The sequence below is a fragment of the Aspergillus uvarum genome (assembly GCF_003184745.1).
Source record: "Aspergillus uvarum CBS 121591 unplaced genomic scaffold BO82scaffold_43, whole genome shotgun sequence".
Taxonomy (NCBI): domain Eukaryota; kingdom Fungi; phylum Ascomycota; class Eurotiomycetes; order Eurotiales; family Aspergillaceae; genus Aspergillus; species Aspergillus uvarum.
The window spans coordinates 279,769-293,354 of record NW_020291340.1 but is presented as its reverse complement, the minus strand read 5'-3'; the positions used below and the strand labels follow the sequence as shown (position 1 = coordinate 293,354).

At 51.8% G+C, this 13,586-nt stretch overlaps 4 protein-coding genes across 4 annotated transcripts; 2 read left to right on the top strand and 2 right to left on the bottom strand.

Moving 5' to 3' along the window:
* Positions 1–118: 118 nt before the first annotated feature.
* On the top strand, positions 119–1,473 carry BO82DRAFT_419440 (uncharacterized protein). Its single transcript, XM_025640113.1, has one exon. It carries the CDS (start codon positions 413–415, stop codon positions 1,415–1,417), a length of 1,005 nt encoding a protein of 334 aa, XP_025489973.1. The 5' UTR covers positions 119–412; the 3' UTR covers positions 1,418–1,473.
* BO82DRAFT_356199 (fumarylacetoacetate hydrolase family protein) lies at positions 1,422–2,663 on the bottom strand. Its single transcript, XM_025635662.1, has 3 exons — positions 2,332–2,663; positions 2,052–2,263; positions 1,422–1,957 (listed from the first exon to the last, which is right to left on the bottom strand). Exons 1-3 carry the CDS (start codon positions 2,388–2,390, stop codon positions 1,530–1,532), a joined length of 699 nt encoding a protein of 232 aa, XP_025489972.1. The 5' UTR covers positions 2,391–2,663; the 3' UTR covers positions 1,422–1,529.
* Positions 2,664–2,674: 11 nt separating this feature from the next.
* BO82DRAFT_314620 (uncharacterized protein) lies at positions 2,675–3,506 on the top strand. The gene is made up of 2 exons (XM_025632515.1): positions 2,675–2,934; positions 3,018–3,506. Exons 1-2 carry the CDS (start codon positions 2,887–2,889, stop codon positions 3,288–3,290), a joined length of 321 nt encoding a protein of 106 aa, XP_025489971.1. The 5' UTR covers positions 2,675–2,886; the 3' UTR covers positions 3,291–3,506.
* A 3,551-nt stretch (positions 3,507–7,057) lies between these two features.
* Positions 7,058–8,919, bottom strand: BO82DRAFT_128164 (uncharacterized protein). The gene has a single exon (XM_025629946.1). It carries the CDS (start codon positions 8,576–8,578, stop codon positions 7,208–7,210), a length of 1,371 nt encoding a protein of 456 aa, XP_025489970.1. The 5' UTR covers positions 8,579–8,919; the 3' UTR covers positions 7,058–7,207.
* Positions 8,920–13,586: the final 4,667 nt, after the last annotated feature.

The following is a 13,586-nucleotide window of genomic DNA, read 5'->3' as shown; positions in this document are numbered from 1 at the left end:
GCTAGTCAGCAGTCAGCTAGTCAATATCCAGTCTTCTAGTAGAGTTACTGTTGTTGTCTCCCCCTAGCACTCTTCCCTGTCTGTCTCCACCACATACCTCATTCTTTTAACCTTCGGACTCAGCATCCATCTACATCTACACCTACATACCCATCCTACCCAACCCAACCCAACCATCCAAACCACCAACAAATAATCTACATCCATCACCGCTCATCCTCAACATCACCAACCCACGAAGTACACAGTACACATAGAACACGCTCCTACCTACCCTTTCCCCACAGAAACCTATCATACTCTACGCCCAACCACACCCTCATCATACCGCAAAACCAACAATCCCATCCTCCACCCACCTCTAACACTCCATCCCATATCCACAACAACCATTCAACAGAACGCAAACACCATGCCATCAACCACAACCACAACCACAACCACAACCACAACCCCTGGAAAACCACCACCACCACCACCACCACCACCCCCAGCAACCGCTCCTGCTCCCGCTCCCGCTCCCGCTACAGCCACTACTACCGCATCACCTACTAAAGCACCAATAACAACAACACCAACAACCCTCCTCTGGGCCCACGAACTCCGCCGCGAGAACCTCGAGCTCGCCGCCCGCCTCGCCGCCGCGGAGCGCACTATCACCGCCCTAACAGACCAGCTCCAGGATGTGCGCGCGCAAGTCCACCGGGTTTCTGTGCTGCAGCAGGCGGGATTGCAGGACGTGGACAGGCGGATGCAGAGGGCTGAGGACCTCGTTCGCGGGGAGGTGGGGGAGGTAAGACGGTTGGTGGAGGGGTTGCAGGTTCGGGTTGTCGGGGTGGAGGATGCGTGGGGGGGTTTGGATGGGCGGAATAATGGTGGTTATGGGGAGGGGGAGACGGAGGTTCTGGTGCCGGATTCGATGCCCGCTGCTCCTGGTGGTGGTGGTGGTGCTGGTGCTACTACTGGGTTGGGGCATGTGGTGGGTATACCTGTGGGACTGGGGTGGGGGTTGGGGAGGGGGGGTGGGTTGTCTTCCACGGGTGAGGGGGAGAGTACAAGTACTGCGTCTACGTGGGACAGTGGGGGTTTGGATTGTTGTGATGGTGGAGAAGGTGAAGGAGAGGGGCGGGATGATGATGTCTGTGGTGGTTCGGGGGTGATGGTTGCTGGGATGGCTGGGCGGGCGAGGGGGGAGGTTTGTAAGGTTGCTGTTGCTGTGCAGGGTGATGCGGATGGGGCTTGTGGCAGTGGTTCACGACGGACGATCAAGAGTCAGGGTGGTGTCAGGAATTGGTTTGAGGTGTTGGAGAATCGGGGGATCGTGCGCAAGAGGACGAGAGCGAGACGATTCATCCCGATTGTTCCGGCTGATGAGGAGGATGTTCTCATTGCGAGGGCGATGATGATGGGTCATTGAGCTGGCTAAGAGAATCTTGAAATCTCATTTGAGGGGGTATGTATTTGTATGTGTAAGTGTATATATACTGATTGTTTCTGAGACCCACTACATCCTCATTCGACCCAATACTCTAGGTCTCGGCGTACCGGTAGCGGCCCTCGCGGTCCTGGACCTCGACCTGGATACGCCCCTCCTCGAGCTCTTTGCCGTCCACCTCGATGGACGCCGTCATCACGTCCCCGGACTTGACCTCGCCCACACCCTTGGGCGTTCCCGTCAAGACCAGGTCGCCCTTCTCGAGCGTCATGACGCGGGAGATCTCGGCCAGGAGGCGAGGGATGCGGTAGAGCATCAGGCCGGTCGAGTCGGCCTGGCGCTCCTCGGCGCCCACGCTCAGGCGCAGGAAGGCGTTGTGCGGATCGGGCAGACGCGCTTTGGTGATCTCTTGCGAAATGGGCAGGAACGTGTCGAAGCCCTTGGCGATGGTCCACGGGAGTCCCTTCTTCTTGGCCTCTTCTTGGACGTTGCGGGCGGTCATGTCGATGCCGAGGAGGTAGCCTAGGTATCACAGAGATGCTTAGCCAGAATGCTTTGGATTGTGGCAGGGCGGGGGGGGGGGGGGGGGGAGGGGGAGGAAAGAGGGGGCACGAACTGTGAATCGCATCCAATGCGCCCTTGCTGTCCTCCGGGTCGAGGTCCCGCACCGTCTTGCCCATCACGAGAGCGAGTTCGACTTCATAGTGCAACTTGGTGCCCTGGGGGCGCAGGACGGGACCTTGGCCGGGAAGGAGAATGGAAGACGAGGGCTTGAGGAAGAAGAAGGGCTGCTTGGGCTTGGTGTTGTTGAGCTCGGTAATGTGATCGCTAGAGAAAGACGTCCGTTAGCCTGGCGAGCGTGGTCATCGATGGTTCCGTGAACAAAGGGACCGTACGCATAGTTTCTGCCAATGCAGATGACCTTTCTGCACTGAGCCTTGATCGCAGACGCCATTGTGTTTGTTGTGTGTCCGAATTGCAGCGAGGAGAGGAGTCAAAGTGCGTAAGAATTGCAGAGGGTTGGGGATGCGATGGCAGGGCGGATAAGAATATAATCGGCCGGGGAGGCGGAATGGCCCTCCGCGCTTTTTCATTGCGGAGAGCTCGGATTCTCCGAGCTTCGGAGGTTGGAGCCGGGGTGGCACCCCGTCCTGGGGAAATACTGGTGTGTCATTTCGATTAGTTATTCTTCACATTGAGATATGAACCGAGAGGTGGGAGATTATACAACAGGTGTATAGAAGAGTGAGATGTGATGGGTGCGATCAAGTGTCAGTGTAACTGGCATGCCACAACAACGAATGGCCTGGATTGAAATGGACTTTCTTACGTCACGCGGGCTGTACCCAGCCGCCTTCCACCTTGTTGACCCCGTCGCGACACAAGACCGGTCAATGAAGCGCAGCTGATAAGGATCGCATTCTACAAGTTGATAACTTACCCTCGTCACCATGCAAGTAGCGGAAATCCTCTCCGATCTCACGTCACTGCGCGTCTGTGTAGGTTTTGTGCCTCCCTCTCATCCAGCCGCCGGTCGAGTAGAGCTCAAACTCTATGCTAGACAAAGACTGATGTCTCGCAGGATTACAATGATGCTCTGGCACTCGTGACCATTCAAGAGAGATTGGATTCCCGCCCTGAAGAGACACAATCACAGCCCAGCAACAGGGAAGAAACACCTGCTATACAGACGGAACAGGACCAGCTCCGTCAAGCAAAGGAGTTAGTGGAGCTGCATCACGATGTCAAGGCCAGGCATGCTTTGGGGACCGTGGATGAAGAGCTAGCTAAGCTGAGGGAAGATGTTCAACGGGTCTTGCTGGAGCTAAAGCCCCGTGCAGCGATACCAGAATGAAAGTATATATCAAATCATCAACGTCTAAATGGGGGGTTGTACTGCGAAAGGGCTGTCAAGCTTTGTGTTCCATTCTATCCTATTCATTTAATACACATTCAGTGCATATAGGAATGGCATTGCCTTGGCCCACCACAGAGTTTCCACGCGTGCAAGGAATAGGATCCCTCATCAGGGCAGCGGAATTGGTGGTGGGTCTTTGCGCGAGAGTTATCCGTGCTTAACACTCGAGTAACCATCATCGTACCAGTCAGGGACCGCAAGTCACCCGTGATCCATTTACTGCATGCGGCACAAGCGAAACAAGTTCTGTGCGGAAAGTATCTCTCGGAATTAAGGTCCCTGTGAGGACAGGTAGGGATCTTCTTGCACCAGATCGCAGCTGGGGGTGCCTTGCGGAATCTATAGTGGTAGTATGTCCTTACTACGAGACTGTCTGCGCCGTCGGACGAAATTGTCATCTCCAGGCTGCACGTGATTTTGGCTTGCGAAGGTGAAGAGCATGTGTGCGTCAAGGTACGGTTACCTTGATCGTCGCGCGAAAACTGGTATCGTCCATCCGGTTCCTCTCCGAGAATGGGATATCGCTGATCCCGTTCGCATATTGCCCCTTGGAGTGATCGCGTCAGCCGTTCCATCCCGCGAGGCGTTAGGCTAGTGCAGGCGCAAAGGTCGAGGATCCCGGCGAATGGCGCACACTTTCGCGTAATGGATGGTGTCAAGCTCCGGAGCCGCCGCGGGAATTCCTTGCGAGGATGTAATTTGAGGCAGGCTGCACAGTACCTCCAACGACGGTTTTGAAGCAGAAGGAGAAATTGGTTCCGGACCACATGTTTCTGGTTCAGGGAGATCAAGGGATTGAGATTGTTCAGCAGGCGCGGAAAGCAGAGCGCCTCATCCTTCAGCACGTACGAAAAACAGTTGTAGAGAGGCTTGCAGGTCAGGGCAAAGCAAGCCTGCGAGGCAGGCGGGAGGTAGGAGATTATTTCCAGGATGAGCTCGAGAGGCAGGTCGAGCAACCAGCATGACCTGGCAGAAGGCCAAACATGCTTGAGTAAAGCCTGTATCTGGCTGAGCATTAGTCTACTTAAAAACTAGACCTTGAGGGCACTTCGCCAATCTCAGGAGGAGAAAGCAGGATGAGAGTGTTTATCGGTGATAGCTAGAGTGTTGAGGATGGAAAGCACGTACGTACAGATCTATATTAAAGGGCGAAGGCACTGGCTTTCGAGGTTGTCTAACAAGCTCCGGCTGTTGCACGAGTTCCGGTCTTTGAGATCACAGTATAGTCATCTTCTTTAGAACAAACAAGACAAACAAGTATCATAGCCTCAACCCTAAGCCAGCTCAATGCCCTTGAGGAAGGTGGACCACAGTAGGCGTAGAAATTCGACTTCAGGATCGAGCACACCAAACCAAGCAAGTACCGTCCCTAGCGGAGAGGGCTAAGGTCGACCGATTAAAGTCGGTTTTGTAAATACAGTGAGTGCACTTGGCCTTCCACCGTTCGAAATTGTGACGCTCCTCCGCCGTCTTGATCTCAAGCTCTTCGTCTCTTTCGACAATCTAAACCGAAGTACTCCGTACTTGAAGTACCTTGAGCAAAGGTTTCCTCAGCTAAAAAGCTATGAGAGTTCCAAATGGAGGAGATCGCAGACTTCTGTACATAGGAGCATATCATGAGCAGCTTGGTCGACAAACACAAGAGCAAAACCATTGGACTTACTTTGCGAGACTCCGGTTGAGTAAGTCAATCCTGTATCTGCAGCCGGAATTGACGGGGCGTTACTGCCCACCTCTTTTCTTCTTTCCTAACAAGTACTTTAGCCCTGCAGGCTGCTGTCGGTCCGACGTCAAAAGCATCTGCTCAACAGGGCAATAAGAAACAAAAAGTCGCTGTGTGCTGCTGTCGGTCCCGACAGTTGCCTGCGTGTCGCAGAAATGGGTCGCTTTTACAGGCCGCTGTCGGTCCCATAAGAAAAGCCTCTGCTCAACAGAGCAATAGAAAATGGAAATCGAAAACAGAACATTGGTTTGTGCTGCTGCCTGGTCGAAAGAGGAATGCACTTATTGCGAATGCACGCATCGAGGTTTTCCAGAGGGTGCTGCACGATGCAAACAACATCTGGTACCTTTGCCATGACAATCCTCAAGGAAACATGATTGGGCCCACACTCGAGTCGGTGCACCTCAACATGAGGTGCGGCAGTGATCTGAGGAAGAAGAAGATCACTGATTCCGTTCGAGAGACAAGCTGTTCGGATTAGACGTTCAGTGTATGAGTTGACGGTGGAAGGACTTTTGTGTGTTGGGGATGTTCTTACTTTTGCAATCACTGGCGCTTGGCAAGAAGATGAGGCTGGGTGTTATTTGTGTCAATCGGATTTCTTCCTGGCCATGGTGTCGAATAGCAACCCTCACAGTAAGAGGATCGTGGGAGAAAGAAGATGGTAAGGAGATAGTGGTCTGAACTCGTGGAAAATGATTCCACTAGACATGCCTGAAGATAAATAATACCAGTGTCAGGGCTCGTAGGATGGTGTTGGGATGAGTGGGGTGGAAACTGAGGGTTTTGGTAGAGGCGAAGTGGAAGGTTGTGGAAAGGAGGAGGGAGGATGAGGGGAGGGAGGCTCTACTTATGCTGAAGGCCGAGGGACTGACAAGACGTGACTTGGGTGAAGTATTCACCAGGTTATATCATCTTCAGCAGTTCTCAGTTACAGAAAGTCTGATTTTGATTTTGTAGTCAAGATGTTTATTCATCTCCCAGCTCGGGCTTGGGTTCGTATGGAGAAGATCAAGAAATCAGCGACCAAAACTGAGATGAGACTGAAGACTAACATGAGAGATAAGCAAGTCCTTTCAAATCTAGGTCAATTCGCTGTCAGATAAGAAGTGAATACTCAGCTATGCTGCCATCTCACCCAACAATCCACAAGACAAGAAATTTCACCTCATCCATTCTAAGGACTTAAAGTGAATGTCCAAAGCAGTACGGTTCGCCTACCTCCCACACCCCCCAAGCATTTCCATCGACAACATAGATACGTATACAAACTCACGAGTACTACCATCGCAGCAGAGAACTAGATCAGAAGAAGATCACCAACCCAAACAATCACCCACTTATTGACACCTGCAAGGTACAGAAGAACACATTCCGCAACTCCACAACCCCGCAAATGCACCCATCGTCCTCAAAAACATGGGTCTGGATGTGACAAGCAAGAATGTTCCACATCCCTCAGTCTGATACATTCTACTGCTCCCTCGCAATTTAAATCATGACTCACAGTGACAGCACATTTAATGCCGGTATCCTGAAAGTCAGGCTGCTAGCGTGGTTGAATTTCCCGAGGGTGGTACAAGGGGACAGGATGGTGCATACATAGACGCCCTTCATCAGGAATGAGCGGGTTGTAGCATGCAGGAGATGCGATTCATGCACGCCAATGACAAATCCTGTAGGTGACTCGGGCAACGTTGCGAGGTCCGCAAGGGGCGACAGCAGTCCGGCCCTGGCACGTGTTTCAGGTCACATTCTTCGGGGTGCAGTTGACATGTTGAGAGACTTTGTGGTGGGGGGGGAGGGGATTAAAGAGGAGAATCAAGGCTAAAAGGCTAACAGTGTATCATTTGGTCTGAACCATGATGGTGTCATAAATCAATGTCATGAATGGCGCACCGTGACTATAAACTAACATTCTTAGAGCTCGCTTAGCACGAAACCGCAACGCCTGACATAGAACCTGCAGAGTGCCAACGGGATATCAAGTATAAACAACAAATGTGAAATATAAGAAGAATGAGGGCAAGAAGCACGCTAATATGACTACTAAACCAGAAATATAGTGTTGACCACACACATCAAATATGGTAAAAGATGGAGAGAATAGGAAGCGAGTGACTGCCAAGGCCTATACCCATGGATCAGTCTGTCCCTGGGTGTTATATGGACTCACAGGGCCAATGAGTCGGATTTGTGACTTCAGCTGCGAGTGTCGTCGCTCAAGCTTGGCCCCAGTGATTTTCCTCCGAGCCCCACCGATAGCACCCAGCAGGTGGGAGGTCCCATTGTGAAACGCCTTGACGTAGTCCCGAGTGTTCTGCTGGATCTGGGAGCGGGCCGGAGGTGTCAGAGGAGGCGTGGCCGACGAGATGAACCCTTTCGGTGTTGGCGGGCTCCTCTTTGCATACTTCGGAAACCGCACCTGGCGGTTTTGCCGATAGCTCACGCGCTTCTCGCGGCCCGGCTTTTCCCAGAGGGAAGCCCCATGTTTCAGATAAGGGCTCAGAGGACCAGAGAGCTGCTTCTTGCACAGGGTAAGAGGGGGCGGGCGTTTTACTCGAGCGCTGACTGTCGATCGTGAGGATCGTGATGACGCTCGGGACAGCCGCTTGCCTGAGATGGGAAAGTCCACGGGACTAGGTGGCATCAGAGGGCTCACTGCATCAGTGCGTTCTTTCGACAGCGTCCACTCAATCGATGGTGTTTGGTTGCGCGTATAGTCCGAAGATACTGTGTCGGGTCGCGAGTCTGGCCGCGAGCTCGGCCGGGCAGTGTCGCGGTCTACCGAATGTTTGGATAAGCGGCGTTGCATGTAAGATCGAATCGAGTCTCGAACATCATGCGCAAGAGCGCGTCCCCCTTTGTCGGATGAGCTCCAGCGACCGCGTGACTTGGAGAAGTCGAAGACCGCGAGGTTCAACCGACTACTGTTCTTCTTCCGAGAAGCAGCGGCATGGTTGGTGGTACAGGAAGGTAAGGCGGATTGAGGCGCGAGTTCTGGGAAAAAGTCCCATTTCTTCTCGCGGAAATAGTGATTAGGACCGGCTCGCTTGACGGTCCAAGGGGCTGGTCGGTCGACATGCGCATCGTGTAAGAAGGTGGCGGTAATGGCCAGCGGTTTAGAATCCCCATATTGATCAATGGGGGCGGAGGCGGGAGGATGATCGACTAGCTCGGTCAGATCATCGGACCCTGAGCGAACAAATACGGGGTAGCTCTCGGTAGTAGACACTTCGGAAAACCGTCGGCTGCCATAGTAACTGGAAACCATGCTGCTGTCGTCGCTCCAGGCGGTTGAGCCAGCATCCATGATTGAGGGAGCCTCTGGTAGAGGTTTGGCGGGCAGCTCGGGGAGCGGTTTATCTAAAAGCAAGGTTGGGCGAACAGACGGCGGCTGAGGGATTCGAGGAGGGATGACTTGTTCCAATCCTTCCAAGGACCGAGACGGTCTCACAGGAGGAGCTTCTCGTGGCAGCGCCAACGAGGATGGAGGAAACATGTTGATCGGAGTGGGGTTGGAGATTGATGATTGATTGACGGGCCGATGGGCGGCTAATGAAGGTGGAGTGAAGTGGAGAGTGTATAAACCAGAGAGGGGTCACTCAATGAAAGTGAGACCGACACCTCTGACTTGTTCTCTTCCTCCAGGGATGAAACAACCAGTCAAGTTCAATAAGTAGGTTGGTAATAGTAAGTCACAATTGAAAAGAGAGTCAAGGAATCGAGGGGAGTAGCCAGTGAAGTTCTGAAGAGAGATAGTAGTAGGCTTAGGCTTTGGCCTAGGCTCAGGCTATGTATGGCCTGAAAACCCGATGGAGCATGCGTTGGACCCAGCAATTGGACCGGACGAAGTCGAGTCGTAATAATAGTTTAGTCAGTCAGGCACTTTGCTTCTTTTATCACCCGTCGCGTGCTGCTCAGTGCACTTTTTAACCTTTGTTGGCGTCCGGGATGACAGGCTGCGAGTCGATCGAGTCAATGGTGGCCAGTCCTTTTCATCTTCAACCAGTTGCCGTGGTTCTTCTGCGGGACTGCAAAGGGATTGCAGATGGTGATAAAGAAAAGGCCAGAACCATAGTTTGTTCCACCCCAGAATTAGACTGAAAGGAAGGGAAGGGAAGAAGAGAAAGAGGGAAAGAGAAGGAAAGCAAAACGCGGCACACAAGGAATGGGGAGGGAGGATGATAAAGGAGGGGTTAAAAGCGAATGAAACGAGGAGGAAGAGGAGGTTGAAGCAAGACAAGAGAGAGAGGATCGGGTACAGGCAGCGAACAGCTCGGTCATTGACTGAATACTTTGGCTGCTTTGGCTGCTTTGGCTGCTTTGGCTGCTGGTTGCGATGCGATATGCATGAGGCTGGCCTAGCGTCGAAAGGGGGATGGAGGCTGCAGCTCAACGAGGTCGCATTATTTATTTATTTATTTATATATTTATTATATTTATTATGAGTAGCATATATTATTCTTATTTTATTCATGGTCCATCCATCCATCCATGATCTGTCCAGAACCAGCTCATCCCTAGTTTGTTCTGCCTGGTTAACTGACGGAGTTTCCCGCATTATGGGCGAGAGCTGAAGATGGCTGGATTCTAGTCCGGTGTAGAGAGTGCTAAATTGTCCCAAAGGGATGGCTGGACCCGCTTGGCTTGTTTAGATATTACTATGTAATTGGGGGTTGATCTTGGACTTAATCTTCAAAATCAATCAAGAAAGTAGAACCCCGATATATCTCAAATTCTCGGGGCCAGTTCCTGGTCGGCTGCAGGATCGCCGTGGTCATCATGGGCATGGTGTCGTGAACAGCCTCTGAAGTGACACATCCATGCAAGGGATGGACCTGGAATGGACCTTGATCGAGATGGGGGGTTCCCTGTTTCCATACGAAAGCCCGATGGGTGGTGAAAGTGAAGGTTCAGGTTCAGGTTCAGGTGATGGTGATGAATAACAATAAACGAACTAACGGGAGATGGAAATTGAACACGAAGACCTGAGAAGGCCTAAAGAAGGGCTGAGAAGGAAGAGTGTGCTTACTGCTTACTGTTGACTGCTGGCCTACAGTAGTAGTGCTTTTACTAGGTAGTAGGTAGTTAGTCCGATCGTCCCCGTCGAGTCTAGCCCTTTTCTCCGTTGCCCGATAAACATCAATCAGCCCTGATGATGTCCTGCGTACTGTACGGAGTACAAGCCTTCTCCGTCGCCTGTCTTTTCCACTTTCAACCACATTCCCTCTCTTCCCTTGCCTTGTGTCTGTCTCTCTTCAAGTTTCTCTTCGGACATGCCGAATGTCAAGAATTCGAAAAACATAATCTATATTATCTGCTGGGAGACAGCCATTCAGGAATCGGTGCCTGACTGCTGCAGCTACGGCAAAAAATAAATCCCAAAAATGAAATTAAGTTAGACTTCGCTTAGCATGACATACATTAGGACAGATCACATAGCGGTAGGGAGGATCTCCCTGTGGGTTGCCTTTTCCTTCCATTACGCTGCCACGTTATTCTTTCTGCTTGAGCTCAGCAAGATGCTCGGCCGGTTCTAATCCGACCTCGGAGAAAGAGCCTCCCTCCCTCGCTTCTTTCTTTGTTCGTGGCTTAGTACAAAACTAAAGCACCCGTGACACAACATCGCCACCACGACACCCGTCCTCTTCAGCCCATAATATTCATTGTTTTTATTCACTAAGGCCTTTCCTGGTCTTCGATCAGATCACTACCTTCATCTAGCATTGCGAAATGCTCGTGTTGCTCTACCTTTCTTTTTCTTCTTGTTCTTCGGTACACTGGTCGATCTCCAACCTAACCTTTGCCATGTCCGGGATCGACTGGCTGGTGGAGCAACACTTGCAAGGAACTAAGAGATAGTCGTGGTCCAAACATTGACAGGTCATATAGTACCCGGCTCGTGCCGTTCAATTGACCTCTCTCTTGGGTGTTCTGGTCTCTTTCCAGTCCCCCCTCCCCCTCGTTCTTGCTTGCCTCCACAGTTCGTTCCTTGAGTGTGAAATCACTAGAAAAGCAGCGGCCATCAGCCCGATGTCCCCGAGACGAGACCAGCCATTGCGATCATCTGATCCGTTGGCACAACATTAAAGGCAACTGTTGTCAATATCCGACGTCACAAACGTCTTTCGCAGCGGACATGCTGTGCAACGGATGCGAGTCGGGCATATTTCGGATGGAGATGATGAAATGCTGGTCCCGAGTCCCGAGTAGATCACCGATCATCTCCCATGAGACGGTGAACAGCACAGTGAGACCCCTATTCCAGGTTTTGCTGATATCGTGCTGGATGGAGCAAGGCCATGTCCCTCACGACCGAACAGTCCCGCTCCACTCTCCTGCGCAAAGAAGCTCAACAAGACGAACACCGCTTCCCTTATGAACCTTCTAGAACAAGAGAGACTTAAGGGGGGGCCGCCAATCGCACAAGTCGCCGCTCATGCTTTCAGGGATCTGGCCCACTGGCACCACCATCGATCTGTTTCAGATATGCCGCCCGGTGGAGGTCGATCTTATGGGGGGGCATTATTGCTGTTGCTGCCGAGTTTGGCGGCGGCGGCCCGCCATCCTGACGATTGGAGGACAGACCGCATATTTCCTCCTTCACCGTCAACCTGCCAACAATGCTTTGATCGGCACCGGGGACCATCCTGTCTGACATCACCATTACTCTTGTTCGTGTTCTTGGTCACATTCAAGCCGGTACTACCCACATGCTTTGTAGCTTTTCCAGTACCAAGCATCAAGATGGATTCTTGGACAGCCGGAGTGAGTCGGTGAGACTCAAGACGATCAGCAGACAGAAATACGAGGTCAGGGTCGTGAGGGATGTGAAGGATTGCCTGATCAATAGTAACCGCTGCCCGACCTTGGCTGGATACCAGTTGTAAATGCCTCACCAAGCATCTAAGACAGGTTTGACTCGCCATTTCAGCTGGATAATTTCTCACAGCTGGATACGCAGAGGTCACCCAAACAACATGGGGGAGGAACAGCAATTAATCTCGCTCTCTTACTAAGACAAGTACTGTGATCCATCAATTGCGTAGCCTGATTAATCATGAATTTGATGAAACGTAGAAATTTACTATCATACACTAAGCAAATGCGACAGTAGGTGGTGGGCGGTGATCAGGTGATCAGATTGAGCAAGCAGATCGAATCAATGCAAGATCAACTGGAATCAATGCACTCCTTCCTATTCTTTAATCTCCGCAGTCATTGACGGCCTGTATTTTCTAACCGGGGATGACTGGGGCATCATCGGGAATGTCCATCGTGTGTTCTGGAGAAGTTTCCAACTAAGATGCGAATTGCTATCGATGAGAACTTCTCTAAAGCAAGCATGGCTACAATATCAAGGCACGGAATGGTACCTCGAGAGCCAACCATACCATCAAACTTGCAGCTGCCATCTCTGACCCAGGCAATAAACCTCACACAACGTCGATGCATCATGCAGGAGGTCTGAAGAAAACCCATCTCGTGTCGTCATTCCTTGCCCTGCATATCATCACGAGACTCTTCTGAGAGTGAGCTAGAAGATGCAAGGTCTTCGACTGCCATCTCCTCCGATGGATCAGTGGAAAGTGGTGTCCGAGGCGTACGGTATGGGCAATGATCTCTCTCTAGAGTCCCAATCACTCTTTACCATCTTGCTGACAGACACACGAACCTTTGTCTTCTATCAGTTACCTATTACTCATACACCAGCCGATATTCCATTGTCCATGCAATGGTCCCTCGAAATGATAAGAGCCAGCCGCCTTCCTGGTCATTCATAGCTGCAGGCTAAATGATGGACCGACGCAATCTGGTTTTGCAGGAACCTATGCTTTGGACTTCATTTCCTACTAGGACTATAGCAGAAGTCTTGTCCCGTTCCATGTCAACCACCATCATGAACAGGTCCTACATTTGTCACCTTGAAGTACAAGCTATTGGCGGCCTATCATCATTGACCTAAATCCCGAGGTCAGAGCGTCAATCACTGCAGGTCAGGTAGTACAAAACCCAAGGTTGACTGCACTACCACGCAAACACCTCTGAATCGACATAATCACGGAGATAACCACGGAAACCACCACCGAGTCAAATCAAGAGTGACAAATACCGGACCCCAGAGTTTGAGAACCGAGGGAACCCCCTTTTACCGGAGATGTGGTTCATGGAGAGGTCCGCTGGCTGTTCGCAGAAACTAGCGTCAGCCGACGGATACGTGCATTGAAAGCAATCAACAACGAGGAGTGCAAAGGGCGCCACCGGAGCTTTCAGTCTCCTAGCAATGGGATACCTGCTTGGGATTTTACAAATCAAGTGCGACCGATCTTCAGTTGGTGCATCGTGCATTGGGGGAATTTGTCACACCCGGGCTGGGGCTTCGGAGGCAGGAGGCAGGCCCCCGGTCTCGCGTGGCGCCGTCCGACTTCGGCACGGGGGAATATGAGGGATTGTGTGACGAGACCGAGCTTGAGTATAGACTGTCGGGTGCTGTGTTGCCCAATGCG